General features: G+C 38.2%; 1 protein-coding gene across 3 annotated transcripts in view; it reads right to left on the bottom strand.

Moving 5' to 3' along the window:
• Nucleotides 1-11,265, bottom strand: part of Bmal2 (basic helix-loop-helix ARNT like 2) — a 43,780-nt gene extending 32,515 nt beyond the window's left edge. Inside the window, exons 1-3 of one of the 3 annotated variants that reach the window (XM_077109234.1) lie at nucleotides 11,203-11,265; nucleotides 8,799-8,900; nucleotides 421-578 (exon numbers count right to left, since the gene is read on the bottom strand). In XM_077109234.1, the coding sequence (XP_076965349.1) occupies nucleotides 421-578; nucleotides 8,799-8,900; nucleotides 11,203-11,249 (307 nt within the window). In that variant the 5' untranslated portion in view covers nucleotides 11,250-11,265. Of the gene's footprint in view, nucleotides 1-420; nucleotides 579-8,798; nucleotides 8,901-11,202 lie in introns of those variants that run through there. The other 2 variants (XM_077109236.1, XM_077109235.1) reach the window with 2 other exon arrangements.
• Nucleotides 11,266-19,163: the final 7,898 nt, after the last annotated feature.

The raw sequence follows: 19,163 nt of genomic DNA, 5'->3' as shown, positions 1-19,163 counted from the left end.
GGTAAGGTGTGATGTATTTTAAAGTATTACTGACAAATCTGAATGACATTTTAAGAGAAATTGAATTCAAGGAGACTCTTTTCAAATAGAAACTTCCCGATGCCTTTATAATTAATACTGCTCCTCAGAACTTCTTAAGTATTGAGAGAGATGAAGGGCAAGTAATATTCTCTTCATATTGCACACAGGAAAGCAAGCAGAATATAAAGACTCTGAGTTCACGCTGTAAGCTTGAGATAAAGCTTTCATCAGAACCAAGTTTTCTGACTTTCAATATAATATTCTCGCCACATACAGACTGAGGACAGACAATGCCTATAAAGGGGGAAGACACATGGGAATAGAATCTCAATAGTCAGTAACAAAACCAACCAACCAGAGACACCAGAAGCTTCTGGGGGAAGCTCCTCTCAAACTCACCTTTTACAGACTTCAGGTGCTGGACAGCCATTCTTAAAACTGTGAGTTTGTCCAGTTTACGGGCCACAGGATTGCACTGAGGGATCATGGCAGACAGTTCTTCAATCAAGTTGTTCATTTTATCTCTTCTCCGCTTTTCGGTTTGGCTATGAGCTTCTCTAAGAGGGAGAGAGAACCTTCTTTATATCACCATTCAGGAGACCCAGAGGCACCCCAGAGGCACTCCCTGGAGCACCATGAGCCAGGCGAGCTCCGGTGCTCTTCTGCTCAACTCTGGCCCTGCAGGTGCCATTTAGGGAAAAGGAAAGAGCTGTGGGAGCAGGAAAAGCACTCATAAAATTCCTGTTTCTCTGGCTGGGGATGTAGCTCAGTGGTAGAGCACTTTGCTAGCATGCTCAAGGTCCTGGGTTCCATCCCCAGAGCAGCCCCTCTGTTACTGCCTTCCTTTAGGTTCTTTGCATGGCCCCCAAAGCCTTTTAGAGTTCCTTTTTCCAGTGTTTTCCTCTTCTAGCCCATTACACACATCTTCCAGAAATCACCTTCCTAATTCTCTAAGCCCATCTGCAGTGCCCCAGAGGAAGAGCCAAGCTCCCTGGTTCCACTTTGAGATTCTTCACAACCTGGCTCATGCCTTCCTCTCCAGTTCCATCTTTGCACATCTTTTCCTCACAGCTCCAAACATCATGTGGCAGCAATGCCCAAAACACTTGTCACAACGTCACACACCTCTTCCACGCCTCACTCTTCACCAGGCTTGGAATGTCTTTTCCTTGCCTAAAAAAATCCTATTCTATTTTCAAAACCAAATTCACTCATTCTTCTGGAAAGCTTTCTCTGACGACTCCCTGACCAATCATTCCCCTTTCTTGTCCACCTCAGTGCCTTAAACACCACCATCACAATTCATCCCATCTTAAACACCATCAATTGTAAAATATACTCACAAGGAAAGAAAAATACCCTCAATTATCAGGAATATGTCACAGATGATAAGACATTTCCCCAGATGATAAAATGTAACAAGATAAAATGTAGATCTTAGATTTCAAGAATTATGCTGTTTTATTTCCAATATTGTGCTCTAAACATTTGTCTGTTTCTCCTACAACACTCAGATTGTGGTAACTCTGAAAATACCATGTATGAAGAATTTGGAGAGGGGCTGGCCTGGGGCTCAGCGGTGGAGCAATTGCCTAGTATGTGTAAAGAACTGGGTCTGATCCTCAGCACCACATAAAAATAAATAAATAAAGGTACTGTGTTCATCTACCATGAAAAGAAATAAGAGGAAGGAAAGAAGGAAGGAAGGAAGAAAAAAGAAGGAAGATTTGGGGAGGGGGGAGCAATTTGATGGGAAAGAGGAAAAGTGAAAGGCTTTCCCTGATCTGTTTTTACAGAGACTTTTAATCAAATGGGAAAATGTAATTTTTCCAGATTGCCAGGGGTTGGGGGACTGTGGGAGACTGTGACAGAGACTGCCAATGCTGACATTGCCACCACCCAGCCACTCTCCCTTAGCAACGCCATTCTGGAGACAAAATAGGTACTTTGGGGGTGAACTGGATGGAATTCAAATTTCATTTACACAAAATTTAGTTATTTATTCTTTCTTTGATCTAATTATGAGCAACTTTTAGATTAAGATTTTCTGATTTAGGGCTGGGGATGTGGCTCAAGCGATAGCACTCTTATCTGATGCGCGGGGCACTGGGTTTGATCCTCAACACCACATAAAAATGAAATAAAGATATTGTGTCCACCTAAAAAATAAATATTAAAAATTTTTAATAAATATTAAAAAAAAAGATTTTCTGATTTAAAGAATGTCACAGCTGCGGCTGGGGTTGTGGCTCAGCAGTTGAGCACTCGCCTCGCACATTCGAGACCCTGGGTTCGATTCTCAGCACATTAAAAAAAATAAAATAAAGGTATTGTGTCCATCTACAACTAAAAGAAATTTTTTTAAAAAAAGAATGTCATAGCTATTCTCTTGTGAAAATGATCCCTGGTTTCTCCCAGAAGTACCCATCAGCATGGGCAGCATCAGTGGCCCAGAGGGAGATGAGTGCAAGGTGGGCACAAGGTGGGCCACCGTGGAGAGCGAAGAACAGCGATGGCAGGAGCTCGGAAACTCTGAGGGAGGCGAAATTACCAGTTTTGAATATGGTAGTTTACTTGAAGGAGCTGCACCTGAAAATATTTCTGGGGGGTTTATTAAGGAAAGGCATACTTATCAAGAGGTTGGTTCTTTTACTGATAATTTATCAGCCCTCAATTCTAAGTAAAGCAATGGCTACTTAGAACTATGCAAGTGTTTTATAGAATCGACTCAGAAGACAGAATAAATACAGAAAACGCAAAAGTCAGATCCGGACACTTTTGCCAGATGTAGAAAACAATTCTGTTATTATTTAAAGAATATGTGAAGTTGGGCGCAGTGGCACACACCTATAATCCCAGCAGCTCAGGAGGCTGAGGAAGGAGGATAGCAAGTTCAAAACCAGCCTCAGCAACTTGGTGGGGCCCTATGCAACTCAGGGAGACACTATCTCAAAATTAAATACAAAAAAGGCCCAAGGATGTGGCTCATTGATTAAGCACCCCTGGTTCAATCCTGGGTACCTAAAAAAAAAAAAAAAAGAAAGAAAGAAAAAAATATGTGGAAATGAATGACAAAGAGTTTATGATGAAAGATTTCTAACATCAGATGCTTCTCAGATGCAATTTTGATTTGTTCAAAGCATGAATCTGTTGTTCTCCAATACTTAAAGAAACTAATCATTGTTTTTAATAAATAGCTCCTCTAAGAGAAATTTAAAGGCACAAAAGTCAAAATGTTATTCATGTAGATAGAAAGGTAACAAGTCACTGATAACATTGCTCTCAGAGCATATCAAGTGAGGCAAACCTGAAATTCATGAATGAATTCTAACTTTAAATTGTTTTTAGTTTAGCTAAAGGTGTGTGTGTGTGTGTGTGTGTGTGTGTGTGTGACCTCTTCCACCTACCATGTACCATCTTACAATTCAATGTACCTGAAGGACTTCATTTTTACTTGTTGCTCACCATCTTCCATTCTACAAAGAACAGGATGAAATGTCAAACTACATGAAATATCTCTCCTATAATTCTTTTTTGTTTAGTTGTTGATGGACCTTTATTTTTATTTACTTATATGTGGTGCTGAGAATCTAACCCAATGCCTCACACATTCGAGGCAAGTGCTCTACCACCGAGCTACAACCCCAGCCCCAGCTCTCTTATAATTCTTGAGAAAGAAATAAATGTGAGATAAAGATGATCATCTCATTCCTATGAAATCTTTAGCTATAAATGCTACCTTGAACATGTAAGAATCCAAAATGAAGACTATGTTACATGAGCTGCTTTCCTACCAAAGCTGCTAGGCAATGCCATCCCCATCAGGGAAACCGAACTGATGTTAATGAACAATGAACAATAATTGATGTGCTCCTTGGAAATAATCTCATACCAATTTTGGGAAAGAATAAAACTTTCATAGAAATAGGACTGGGGATGCAGCTCAGTGGTAGGGTATTTGCCTACATGACCAAGTGCTTTGGGTTCCACCTCCAGTACTGAAAAAAAAAAAAAATACAGTTTTTTTTGGCAAAACAATTGATGGCTTAACCAAAAACGTTATGACAGCTGTACTAAAACAGTCCGAAAATGCATTAAAAATGTCATACCTTCAATCAAAAATAACTTTTTTGTCTAATAATCTATCTGGATAGTAAGAAATACTATGAAAATGGGAAACTCTGATTACTTGTAATATTAACTGTGCTAATTGTCACATTAGCACAGTCCCTGGCATCAGAAATGTACTCACCAGTGCATCATCAAGTGACATACATTGATGGTGATTCTCAACAGTAAAAAATTATTTAGGCTAAGCAATTTGTAAAAGTATGTATAAAAACATACATTTTCAAATGAGGTGTAGTGCCTATAATTCCAGCAGCTCAGTCAGGAAGCTGAGGCAGGAGGATCACAAGTTCAAAGCCAGCCTCAGAAAGTTAGTGAGGCCCCAAGCAACTCAGCAAAACCCTGTCTCTAAATAAATTAGGGAAAGAAAAAAAAAAAGAGCTGGGGATGTGGCACAGTGGCTAAGTGCCCCTGGGTTCAATCCCTAGTACAAAAAATAAAAACAAATAAATATATTTACACACACACACACACACACACACACACACACATTTCCAAATGTATTATTTTGCTTTTCTTATCTTCTTCCAATCTATTTCCTAAACATGTAGAGACATATATGAAACCAGCTCTGATTATTTAACTTAGCCACAGTCTATGTGTGTGTGTGGTGAAGTTGTACAGATATTTCTGGGTATTCTACAGATATAATAAGCAAAATTCAGGTCACAGTATATAACTTTTTAAATCTTGTCTTTTTTCACTTTATAAAATGAACATTTTCCTAGAGTTTTAAATATTCTTAGGGAACATGATTCAAAATAATTAATAGTGGCCCACTGATTAGCTATACCATAATTTGCTTAATCATTTTCTAGTGTTGGATATATCAATATTCTAGTATTTTCGACATTATAAATGATATGGCTACTAATATTGTGGTGAGTACATCTTAATTATTCTCCTAAAATAAATTCCTAGAAGTATAATTTATAGAGAGCTGTTTGAATGTTTCTGATTCACCTTAGACAACTTCCCTCTTGAAAGATTTAACAATGATCATTTTCCAGGCTTTGAAAAAAGTCTGGCCTATCTCTGAACTATTTTATTTACTTGAACTCTTTTATTTAAATTTTAATGTTTTTCTTCTTAGAATGCTCTTTATAGGAAATTTAATCACATTTAAGAAGAGATGCTTATGAATATTCCAAATAAAAAGTATCACTGAAGGGCTGGGCCTAGGGCTCAGAGGTAGACTTGCCTAGCACGTGAGAGGCCCAGGTTTAATCCCCAGTATTGAAAAAAAAAAAAAAAAAGACTGTTAAGCTTATTCAAGTGTTACTTCTCCTACTCACTTTTAATTAAAGAACTGTTTTTAAAACACATTTTCACATGTTACTTGATTTTCATAACACAGTGCAGTTATCACTATCCCCATTTTACAGATGAAGGAACCAAGGCTGAAGCTGTAGTTGCTAATCAAGGTCCTGCAACTACAAGCAGCCAAGTGAAGTTCACTGTGAAGTCGCTTCCAGGATACTCGCCATTTCTCTCAACACTGTCAGTCTGCACTGCGGTTACTACACATAAAATTCAAACAGCTTCTCTGAAGCCAAAGAGAGGGTCAAACTAAGTCAGCTTCCTTCCCTGTTTCTCTCTTTTATTCATTTATTAAATGAATAAAACAGAAAGTAATTATACAGGTGAATGATCTTCTTCCTAATGGTCTGGAATTAATATACATATATAGAACTTCAATTTCAAAAGGTAAACTTCAGCTTTTTAGAATCGTGCTTTTGCTTTGATTATCAGGGTTTTAGCAAATGAACCCACCGAGTGAACTCATCTCCTTAGCAAAGTTCAAATATACTCCAATCATGAAATCCAAATATACTTTTATCTAATGGTCTCTGGCAGAACAGGACAAAGGCAAGAGCCTGAACAATCCATTTGTTTGCAGCACAAACCTAGATAATTAGTGAGTTTGTGTATTTTTTCAGGCTGGCAATAGGTCTACAGTCATAATTTTTCACAAATGTCTTTTAACAAGCTTTCTGTTAGTAATAACGTTCTCACTACTTGAATGCATTTTCTTGGCATCTTAACAATAGTAATGCAATTATTTTAAAACACAGTTGCAAGGACTCCTTGAAAACTACTTTCACTACATTTGAATAAAATGTAGGCATTCTACCAAAGCAAATGAAGTCAGAAGCAATATCAAAATATGCTCCAGATTTGCCACTTTTCATGTGTCCCTCTTCTTCAAATGTGTTTCTTTGGCTCCTGCAACTCCACCCCCACTCAGAACCACACCTCTTCATGTTTGGGGTATGCTCTTTTCCTCCCTTCACTGTCTTTAGGGGTAAATTCTCACCCCCTGCTCTTCCACTCCACAAACTTCTCCCAGTGATGTGATCCATGCCTGACACTTCATTATTTCTTGTACAATATTGATGTCTGAATCTTATCTCCAAGTCCAGCCTCACCCCTGAGTTCCAGATCTTCATGTCTAACTGCTTACCTGAAGGTTCCATAAATACTCCATTCTCAGTGTGTCCAAAACTGAGCTCCTTTCCCCTCAGTCTTGGTAAATGAAAATCCCACTTTCCATCAAGGAGCTCAAATCAGAAAGCATGGATACTTTTCATATTCCCTCTCGCCAAGCAACAGCCACAAGGCCTCAGAGATTCAGTCTTGCAAATATGTCTCAGTCCCTTCCTTCAATGTCTTTCCTCTGCAGGGCCACTCTCTTAGACTAATGTTCAGAAAACCTAATTTGTAGCAAAAGCTTCTTCTTGACCTGTTCTCTCTGCCTGCTCGTTTTCCTCCTTCCACCGAACCTCCATGCTATTCCTGAGTGATTCTTTGAGAATGTAAGTCTATACACTTCACACCTACTGGGATGCCTATAATTAAAAAAAAAAAAAATGAAAATACTAAGTATCAATGAGGATGCGAAGATATTGGAATACTTGTACACTGCTGGTGGGGATGCAAAATTATACAGCCACTGTGGAAAATGGCTTAGCACTTCCCTAAAAATGAAGCAAGTATACAAATGGAACTACCATATGACCCAACACCTCAGTTCCAGCTGTAGACCTCAAAGAACTAAAAGCAGGAACTCAAACTGGCACTTTTGTTCACAGCAGCACTGTTCACAAGAGTCCCCAAGTGGAAATAATCCAAGTGTCCCTGAACAGATGAATGGATAAATAAAATGTGTTAGTACATACATACGATGGATTATTATCCAGCTCTATAGGGAAATGAAATTCTGGTACACGTGACAACCTGGGCAAACCCTGAAGACATTACAATAAGTGAAATAAGCCAGACATCCAAGGACAGATATCACTTAATTTCAGGTGTGAAATACGTAAAAATAGGCCAATTTATAGAGCCGGAAAGCTGGGCCTGGGAGGAAGGGAGGGACAGGGACTTGCTGTTAGTTGGTTCAGTTTCTGTTTGAGGTGATGAAAAGTTTGGGGACTGAACAGTAGTTTATGGTTCACAACGCTGTGACTGTTAACTGATGCCGATGAAAAATTTTATGATACACAAAAAAGTAGGGTGCGGGTTGGGAAGGGCAGAGGCAAGCAATTTTTTAAAAAACGTAAATCTGATCCGGTTTGTCTCAGGCTTAGAACTCTTCAGTCTCCTGAAGAACTTCGCATTCAAGGTAACTTTGAGGTTCTTGAGTTCAGCTGCCCTTCCTGACCTCATGCCTGTTCATCCCTCAAATCTCATCGCTCACCCACCTGTGTGCACCCTCCTCTCCTCTCTGAAAACCACCTGTTTCTGCTCATCCACATGCTACTTGATGCCTTGTACTTCTGCACTGTTGTTCCTTCTACCTAAAATGCCTTCTCCACTCCTGCTCTGTAGGCTCATTTCTACTCTTCATTTAAAACAGCTTCTCAAACTTCTCCAGGAGGCTGTCCTCATGCCTGATCTCAATCTGCCTCAAAAGGCCAGCTTTCTCTGTTGCCACACACCCCAGGTGCCTACTACAACAGTTAGGATGAATAGCATGATTAGCACCTTCCCAGCTTACCTACGTTCCCTGTGTCTTACCCATTTTTCTCCCCTCTCTGCTGGGTGTCATAGCAGGTTCTCAATGAACACTTAATGACTACATTCCACAGAATCTTCATCAGAGATCCTTCTAAAAGACTCAGCTCTCCATTCAAAACCAACAGTGCCACAGAAAGACTGATCATTCTCATACATTCTTCTTTTCTAAATAATATTAAACACCCCTGGCCTAGGGCTATGACTCAGTGTTATTAGAGCACTTGTCTAGCGTGCATGAGGCCCTGGATTTAGATCCCAGCACAACTGAAAAATAAAATGAAATAAATGAAAAAAAAAAAAACTAAACTAAAAACTCTGAGGCTACATAAATAACAATCAACCTCATCTTTACTGACTGGCTTCCCCAAATCTCTGGAAAAAGTCCAGAAACTCATTTCCCGAGCCTCTGGAAAATACACTGTATAATCAGCATTTTACAAAATCCATAAAGTACTTTGAAGTCCATCACTTCCTTAGAGGGCACAGAAAACGGTGGGATAAAAGAAGGTCTATAGCAGGATGGAGAAGCTGTGGGACAGAGAGCCCATCAGGGGGACATACACCTCCACTGACACCACACAGCCCCTTAGGAGGGCAGGGAATATGTCAAACCATAGTCCAGGACTTACCTGCTGCCACTGGGTGCTGATATTTCTATCTTTGTTGAAAGAAGATAGGTAAAGGGATTCTGAGAAAGCTTTTCCACCACTTTTTCTGTCATGATTTCTGACCTGGAAGGAAGGAGGCCTTGGGTCACCCCCTACCCAGATGTACCAGGAAACAGCATGATTGCTACAGGTCACCCGACCCCATCCAAGAGCAGAGAGATAGGAGGTGAAGAAATGCCCCACTTAGAGTCAGACTTTCTAATCCATGTGTAATGTTCTCCTCATGGTGAAGTATTGTGATAAAGAAGGCAAGGACCACCGGGTGTGGTGGCGCATGCCTGCAATCCCAGTGGCTTGGGAGGCTGAGGCAAAAGGATCGCAGGTTCAAGGTCAGCCTCAGCAACTTAGCAAGGCTGTAAGCAACCTAGTGAGACCCTGTCTCAAAATAAACAATAAAAAGGACTAGAGATGTGGCTCAGTGGTTAAGCGCCCCTAAGTTCAATCCCTGGCATCAAAAAAAGGACAAGTATTTAGCTGTGACCATAAACATTAAGTGAATTCACCTTATGCTGACATTTCTGAATCCTAGGTTCTTCATTTTCTAAAATGTGGGCAGTTAAGTAAATAATCTTTACTGTTGGCTGCTGCCAAAAAAAAAAAAAAAAAAAAAAAATTCAATCTGGCAGTAATAGTTTGTGATCTTTCCTCTGGGACCAATTCTATTTTCCTATGTACCCCCCAAAACCTCCACATGGCCCCTAGGTGGCAGGAAACACTGGTACCTCTGGTACTCAGGGTTCCCACTTCAACTGAGGTGATCAACAACAGTAGTGCTTGTGATTCTAAAGATGAAGGGAAGAGATTAAAAAAAAAAAAAAAAAGACTAAGTCACTTTTAGCTCAGGTGAGTGGGGACCATCAACTGACTGAGAATGAAAAACAGCCGACAGCTGTAGACAAATTGTCACTTGGTGCACTGCCGCTTCCTGAGCATCGCCTTAATGGAAGAGGCTAAGAGAACAGACAACCAAAATCAGTAGATCTTCCAATCGTTTATACATGGCTTGGGAGGTGGCTTGGTCCTTACATTTGAATCATATTCATTCTTCTGTCTTGAGAATCACAGCTAAATTATGAAGCATACTGGGAAGAACTACATCAAAAAAAGCTGGGATGCTGCATTATGTCCTCATCTTTGTCCCAACTCAGAAACTGTCCCCTTCACTTATGGTGGGGACCGATCATCAACTTTCACACCAACGTAAGTACTAGCCTAAGATGAGTTGCAAACTTTATTGTGCTTCAATCTAAGATGAATTGTTACTTTTATTTTGTCCTAATGTTTCCATCACATAGCTGTAGCTTTAGAGAAGTCACTAAAGAATATTTCAGGGGGCTGGGGATGTGGCTGGGGCTGGGGATATGGCTCAAGCTGTAGTGTGCTTGCCTGGCATGCGTGGGGCGCTGGGTTTGATCCTCAGCACCACATACAAATAAAAAAATAAAGATGTTGTGTCTGCTGAGAACTAAAATATATATAATATTTCAGGCTATAAGCCACAGTAGATGACAAAAATAAGCAAGGACATAGTAAGTATTCTCAGCATTCACCTTCCTATCCACATGGCTTAACTAATATGGAAACAAGAGTTTTATCTGATTAAATTGACCACAGATAACCAAGGATTCATTGGTTATAATGTAAATGATGAGTAAGGCAGTAAGTGGTATTTATTATTTTAAGCCAAATATGCAAGAAGATGTTCTCCTCATGGTTAGTATTTCAATAAAGAAGGCTAGTATCTAGCTGCGACCATAAACATTAAGCAAATTAACCTCATGTACCTACATATCTTTTAGGGTCTGTTGATCCTCCTACGTATCTAATAATCATCAGGGTTGATGGAGAAGTTCCATCTCACTCAATGTCAGGTAGCAGTTGGGTGGATAATCATGTTGCCATGTATTTTATTTCTTGACATAATCTTCCCAGTTTTTATGCCAACTTTTTTTTTTTTTTTTTTTTTTTTTGCAAAAAACTAGGGTACAATCATTATGTGAAACTTTAAAAAAATGGTGCCCGGGCTGGGGCTATAGCTCTGTGGCAGAGCGCTTGCTTTACACATGTGAGGCACTGGGTTCGATCCTCAGCACCACATAAAAGTGAACAAATAAAATAGAGGTATGCTGTCCATTTACAATAAAATGTTTTAAAAAATGGTGCCCGTATTATTTAACAATCATTTATTACTAAACTGTCCTTATTGCAGATTAGGATACATGAAATACTTATGACTATATATTAACGCAGTGGTGACAATTATGCAGTGAAATACAGTATCTAGAAATAGTAATTTAAATAGCAATCTTATTCTCTTTTCCCTAGAGTCAAAGATTTCATTGAGTTAGAGCAAAACTCCACTTACTGGGAGGGGTCCGAATCGCTTCCTTTGCGTTTTCTTGGAAATTCCATCACGTGTGAGCTGAAGGGCCCAACCACTGCTGGTTTCACCCCTGGGCTCACGTGACAGGAAACCACAGGAGCAATACCCTGGTTTTCCTCCAGCAGCACTTTACCTATGAGACACAAAGCACAATAAAACAGGTATTTTATTTATTTTTTTAAAAATGTATATATTTTAGTTGTAGGTGGACATAATACCTATATTTTATCTTTCTGTAGTACCGAGGCGCAAACCCAGTGCCTCACACATGCTAGGCAAGTGCTGTACCCTTGAGCCACAACCTCAGCCCCAAGAAGCATATTTTAAACACTGATTTGCACTTTTATATATCACTGTATCTCACAATTTAAATAACTTTTCTGTCTTGATGTTTCAAAAATATCAGCTAAGTATAGCATAAGAAAGACTCAATAGGCACATTCAAACATTAGTTGGAAACATATTTATTCATCCATATTTTTAAGTTTACTTTTCCCTATCTAATTGTAAAGGAAATTTGAGTATTCTAGAAAATACGAAAAACACACATAAAAAAGTAGAAGGAAAGAGGAAACCCAAATTTTACCAATTAATGTTACTATTTTTCTTTATTATTAACTGATACATAAAAATAAAAATTATACATATTCATGGAGTACCAACCAATGCTTGAGGTATTTCCTTTTAGAATTTTTTCTATAGTTGTCATTAAAGTAACTGAGATCAAAGTACAGGCTTGTTATTTACATATTATTGTAACATAACTTTCCAGTGTTATTACAAATTCATGATAAATTATTTTAATGTTTACATATATCATCATGTGCCAGCTCATAGTTACTTAACCACTCTCCTATTGTTAGAATCTGTTTGCTTTCACTTATTTATTTTACCACAGATAATATATATTTTGGTACATAAAGCTTTTTACCTACTTCTGGTTATTTCTTTGGCTAGTATATCAGAAATGAGTCAATAAGGTCAAGTGATGTATTTTTTAACCCTGAATTGCCAAATATGATAGTAAAATCATTTTTTGTTTCCAGTGTGCCTTATTCAATATTTTACAAAATCTAAAAATCAGAATTAATACACCAGAAATAACTAGTAGATCAAACATGGGCCTCCTTAAAGATTCTATTTTTTATATTAAAATGGATATAACAAGTTTAAACTCATTTGTACCTAACAAAATAGACTAAAAAATAAGAAATATTTATGGGAAAATATAGTAAATCTCAAAAATTGTGCGGTTCTTTTTTTTTTAAATTTTTTTTTAGTTGTAGTTGGACATAATACCTTTTTATTTGTTTTTATTTTTAGGTGGTGCTGAGGATCGAACCCAGCTCCTCGCACATGCTAGGCGAGTGCTCTACCGCTGAGCCACACCTCAGCCCCCCAAACTTGTGAGATTCTTAACACATCTCTAAAAATAGCTGATAAACTAAGCATTTAAAAAAAAAAAAAGGATTTAGAAGGTGTGAACCACACGATGGACAAGAATGATATAATAAACACATGAACCTCGGAGCTTCAAAATCTAGTGTTGCTTGTTTTAGGACACCCTAAAAATCTAGTGTTGCTTATTTTAGGGGGCATTATAAAAATTGGAAATATATGGGACCAAAATGCTCAAGTCTCAAGAATTTCAAAAAATTGCTATCATACATAAAATGTTTTCTGACTACCATGTAATAACACTAGAAACCAGTAACGCAAAGATAACCAGAAAATCCCTATGTTTTTGGAAAATTAGAAATATACAAAACTCACAGGACAAGAATTTATTTTTTCCTTTCTTTTTTAAAATTTTCTTTAAAATTGTAGTTAGACATAATACCTTTATTTTATTAATTTATTTTTATGTGGTGCTGAGGATCAAACCTAATGCCTTGCATGTGCTAGGTGAGTGCTTTACTACTGAGCTACAATCCCAGCCCTATTTTTTCTTTCTTTATTTGTCTTTTGGGGTACCGGGAATTGAGCCACTGGGATTATAGGCATAAAGTTACAAAATATTTGGAACTAAATAATTTTAAATTATTATACATTAAAATGTGTGGAAATGCAAAAGTATTATAGGAAAGTTTTAACCCTAAGTGTTTTAAAAAGAAGAAAGATTGAAATTTCATGAGCTACTATTTTAAGAAATTAGAAAAAGAGCTGTGAAATAAATTCATAGAATTAGAAGAAAAGTGATCATAATAATTAAGACCAGGAATAATGAAACAAAATAAACATATAAGAATGCAGATTTTAGTCTAGTGCATGCCTGTAATCCCATCAGCTCCTGAGGCTGAGAAAGGAGTATCACAAGTTCAAAGGCAGCCTGAGCAAAAGCTAGGAGCTAAGCAACTCAGTGAGACCCTTATTGCAGAGAGGCCTGAGGATATAGCTCAGCAGTAGAGCTACTTGCCTGGCATGCATAATAGCCCTGGGTTTGATCCCCAGCACCACAAAAACACAAAATAATAATTTTTAAAAATCCAAATAAGTGAGTCAGGCATGCTGGCACCTGCCCATAATCCAAGCTACTCTGGAGGCTAAGGCAAAAGGATCCATGTTTGAAGTCAGCCTTAGCAACTTAGCAAAACTCTTTCTCAAAATAAAAAATAAAAAGGGCTGAGGATGTAGCTCAGTGGTAGAGTGCCTGACTTCAACCCCCAGTACAAAAAACCCAAAGTACAAAAATTTATCCAAATAAACAGAAAGATAAGCCAAGTTTATGGAAATTAATAAATAGCTACTCAATCTCAATAGTAATAAGGAAGATCCAAAGTAAATGACACCAATACACTAACACATGATGGCTACAAAGCAGAAATCTGATGATACAAAGTTGCCGAGGATGTAGAGCAATAGAGCACTCTGCTCTGCTGGTGGGCATGCCATCTGTTACAACTACTCTGGAAACCATTTCTTTGCATTAAGGGATAGATCTGAACATGTGCATAGAGTGAGTGTTCCAATCTCAGGTATATGGGAAGACTCTTAATGAATTTTTTTTGTGTGTGTGTGTGTGGGGTGGGTAGACATTGAACCCAGGGGCGCTTAACCACTAAGCCATATCCCATCCCTTTTTATATTTTATTTTGAGACAAGGTCTTGCTAAGTTGCATAGGACCTTGCTAAATTGCTGAGGTTGGCCTTGAACTTTTGATCTTTCTGCCTCAGCCTCCTAAATCACTAGGATTATAGGTATGTGTTATCATGCCCAGAAGGACTCCTAATGTTTTCTAGGAGACATGAACAACAAATGGTTAGCCCTAACATAGTTTAAAAAAAAAAAAAAAAAGACAACCCGAGAAAACTGGAAAATATTTAAATTTCCACTAGCAGAATGGAAAAATTGTCTATTCACTGAATAGAGTGCTAACAGCAGTGAAAATGAAGTACAGTCATACTCATTAACCAGAGACTGAACTGCAAAAAACACAATGCTGAGTAAAAACGTCACAGCCCCAAACACATAGCACCTTTAAAAATTTTTACATAAAGTCTAAAACAAGTAAAACGAATCAATGTTTTTAAAAGGTTCTTATGTAAATTGCTACCCTATACTGAGAAGCAGGGGCATGGTTTACCTGAGTGGGAACAGCAGTTCTCTGGGTGAGCAGAGGGAGGCGCTATCAGCAAAGGACATGCTGTACTTCCAAAGAACTCACATTCTACTCCTTTCACAGGTGACTTTTTAAAAATTCTTTAACCTACACATAAAGTTTTTATCATCCTCTGTAAGTATGGCAGATCCAGGGAGAAACATTTTACCAATGATGCTTACCACTTGGGGGGGCGGTCAACTCAGGACCACTACATACCACAGGAGATTAATCATGGTTTCAACTCCTAGAATTCATTCTAATGAAGTCTAAATATTAGAACACCATCTATTTCCATGGAAAAATCAAGGGAACTTCCTACATCAAATAGTAAATCAATGGGCTGGGGCGTGGCTCCGTGATAGAGTACTTGCCTCGCATGCATGAGGCAATGGGTTTGATCCTCAGCATCACATAAAAATAAATAAACAAAATAAAGGTATTGTGTTCATCTATAACTAAAAAAAAAAAAAAAAAAAATTCTAAAAAAAACCCCAGTAAATCAAAAGGAATAGTAAGCTAACTTTTCACAATTCGCCGTGTTATATATAATCCCAGGCGCCCCACCACCCCGCTCCATGCCTCCAATGCACACACCAGCAAGCACACTTCTTTCCTTCACATAAGGTCAGAGACAGAAATAAATGAAGATATTTTTCTCATTTCAACCTTTTTTTTTTTTTTTTTTGCCTCTCGCTCTGGGAGGCATGATCTTCACATATTTCTATTCCACTTCCTTCATTAACCTTTAAAGTAAGAAATGGATTATCTTTAGGCAAGCACAATAATCTTTTCATAAGATCAAAATCTGAAGCTCCGAGAGTCTTTATTTTCATGTCCCTTACTGGGGAGGGGGTAATGCCCCACCACTGGCCATTCTATCAGGTCTGCAGTCAGAAGTGTATTCAAAGCAGAGGGTTCTCTGTAAACAAAAGGGAAACTTGGGCTAGTGGCACTAATTAGTTCTGGATTAAAGGATCTGTTCTTTGGAAGCAATTCAACCTTCATGGAGTGGAAGCTGATTTTTCAGGAAGAAACATCAAGATTTCATTTTTAACCTTCTAGTTTACTTGACTTTCAGCCTCCACATACCTTTATAAAAAGATGACACCATGTGTTCAGATTTGAAATTCAGCCCTGCTTTTATATAACTCATTTGGGGGGTGTATGATTTAATATTTTGATATTGTTTTTTCCTGGCTGACTTGAGTCACTTCTCAGTGATGAATGTAATATGTGTTATTTAACATCCGACAAAATAATCCAGAATTGAGGTTGAACAAAGACACTGTGACTGTCTTTTACAGAGGAAGTCTGTGAATTTAACCTGAGATTAGCATTAAATTTCACTTCATTCTATGTGTTCTGGTGATAGTAAGTACTCTCATGTTTTTTTGTTGTTGTTGTTGTTGTTTGTTTGTTTGTTTGTTTATACCAGGGATTGAACCCAGGGGCTTTTAACCACTGACCCATATCCCCCCATCCTTTTAAAAATATTTTATCTAGATACAGGGTCTTGCTGAGTTGCTTGAGGTCTTGCTAAATTGCTGGGGCTGGCTTTGAACTCTCACACCTCCTGCCTCAGCCTCCCAAACCGCTGGGTTTATAGGCATGTGCCACCAGGCCCACCCACCCACAGTATTTTAAAGGCTGACATTTAGCATCAACTCAAGTATGAAAACAATCGGTGGGAAATGAATGAGCAGTAGGAGTCAGAATCAGGGGACACCAAGCAGCCACTGGGTTTAGGTTCCAGGTTACCTAGGGGATCAAGTTCAGCATGATATTGTGCTCAAAGAAGAATAAATATACACACTTGCACACGCACTTCAAACAGGCGCCATAGCAGGATAGGAGAAATACGTTTTTCATAACCTTAAAAACTTTTTCTCATTACCTACTTTCATTGCCAGCAGGACTGCTATACATTAAAATTGATATAAATTATCATTATCTTGTACATATTTTTTATTTAAATGATTTGTCCTGTGTAATCATCTAAATGATTTCCTTAAAAAATGAAAGTGGTTTTCTCTTCTTAACTTCTGTGAGTCCATGCCCAGAACATCTTTTCAGTCTGTTCTACCAACTATCCTTTTAGTACTGGCTATTTTGGATAAGCCACTTAACATATTCAAACCTGTTTCTTTAAGATAGAGGCAATTTGCTGCCAATTGCTTGTTTTGGGAGTCAGATTTAAAAAAAATGTATTTGAAATCCAAAGGTTTAGTGATGCTAACTACTCAAGTAGTAGCCCAGCAAAAAGGAGTTGACTTTACTGTTAAGCCACTGTAAGTGCCCAGGGTGTTGGTCAGGAAAATGCACTAAGTGAAATGTCTTTGCTTTTTATTTTGAAAGAATTTCAGGCTAGCAAAAAAAAAGTGCAAAGAATCCCCATATATCTACCCTTCAATCAGATTCCCCAAATGGTAATATCTCACTAAACCCAGTATAATGATCAACACCAGGAAATTATCACTGATATAGTACTATTATCTTCAAATTTGTCCTACTAATGTCCTTTTTGTGATCCAGGATCTAATCCAGGATCACACTATGCACTTAAAGTATCTGTTTTCTGTCCTCAATGTTCTTTCATCTGTAACAAATCTTCAGTCTTCCTTTGACTTTCTCAAAATTTTGAAAGGTAATGGGCAGTTACTTTGCAGAATGTCCTCTAGTTTAAGTTTGCCTGATAATCCCTCACAATTAAATTCAGATTATGTGTGTTCATCAAGAACATCACAGATATTCTCCTCAGAGCAAAATCCTCCACTTTTAAATTCCATTGCTTCTTGTACTTTTAATTGCTTTGTTAAGATCCTGCTCATCAGAATTCCAAATGGTGCTCAGCTTGTGGAATCAACAGAGGCAGCAGAGGAAAGATTAATGAGCTCTTTGAGGGAAGTGTTTGAGGACCATGTCATCTTTTTGTCCCCAATCTCAGCACAGTGCTTGACACATAGTGAGTGTTCAGAGTTCGGTAAAAGAATGAGTTACACTCACTTCATTATCCCTGGCATCCAAAGGAGGATCTGAAAGATGTGAGACCAGAACTTCCAGTTTCACTTGGCTTCCTGGGCTGCTGAGGCCACAGTTGCTCAAGTCCACAGTAAGGAACACGGAAGTCCCTACTGTACCTACTTCACAAACAAGCAGGCCCACTTCCTACCATGACTTCGCTTTTACCATTTTCTTTCCATAGAAGAAAAATGATACTTATCATCTGCTGGGGAAAGGGATCTGGAAGTCTGGAGCTTTCTAGAATGACAAGTAGTAACTGTATTAATGTGCTAAAAATGCTGTTCCTCACCACTGACACACTGTTTTAAGATGCTCAATAATATGCCCGATAGAAATAAAGTGCTAATTGGCATTGTTCAAGAAAAATGTCATCAATGCCTAATACTAAGTATGAGTTATAAAAGATATTTTGCTTAGCAGAGATTTAAAATATTATTTTGCAGTATTTATTGAGAGATAAATACTCTAGCTGGGTGCATGGCACACACCTGTAATCCTAGTAGCTTGGGAGGCTGAAGCAAGAGGATCATGAGTTCAAAGCCAGTCTCAACAAAAAGCAAGGTGCTAAGCAACTAAGTGAGACCTTGTCTCTAAATAAAATCAAAAAAGGGCTGGGGATGTGGCTCAGCAGTCGAGTGTCCCTGAGTTCAATCCCTAGTACCCCTCCCAAAAGAGGGAGGGAAAGAGGGAGGGAAGGGGGAAAGGGGAGGGGGGAGAGAGAAAGAGACTCTCTAATGTATCTAATGTAGGTAGCCCAATATATCTTAAAAGGTTAATATTGCACACTTACCCTCAAGAAATTTCTAATGCTATACACACATGTGTTGTGTAGGTGCACAGACATATACACTAAAAACAGAATGAACTCAGATCTAGATAAAGATACAAGCTTATGTTGCAGGAATGCAGAGAGAAGAGCACTCTATTTTGTTTGGTGGGTGGGAATAACATTTAAAAGCAATTTTTGGATAGGTATGTTAGGCCTAGAGAACACTAGGGAGAGGAGGCAGCAAATGTATTCAGTAAAATCCTATGTATGCCATGATTTAAAATGACATTTATGGTGAGTTTCACAAATACAGAAAATGCTTAGTGACAAAGCAGAATGAAAGACACACAAAGGAAAAATAAGAAACAAAGATAATGAATGTGCAGGGGGAAGCCACATGTATTCACACACTTCTACACTCACACAGAAATCTTTCCAGGCACTTTATCTGGGTGGTCAAAGGATTTTTCTCTTCCCTACTTTTCCATATTCTTCCAAAATTTTGCAAGTAGCATGTCTTAAGAAAAAAAGATTTATATGGGTTATTGAAG

The sequence above is a fragment of the Callospermophilus lateralis genome, chromosome 4, assembly GCF_048772815.1.
Source record: "Callospermophilus lateralis isolate mCalLat2 chromosome 4, mCalLat2.hap1, whole genome shotgun sequence".
Taxonomy (NCBI): Eukaryota; Metazoa; Chordata; class Mammalia; order Rodentia; family Sciuridae; genus Callospermophilus; species Callospermophilus lateralis.
The sequence above is the reverse complement of the archived record's forward strand: the minus strand, read 5'-3'. Positions and strand labels throughout refer to the sequence as shown.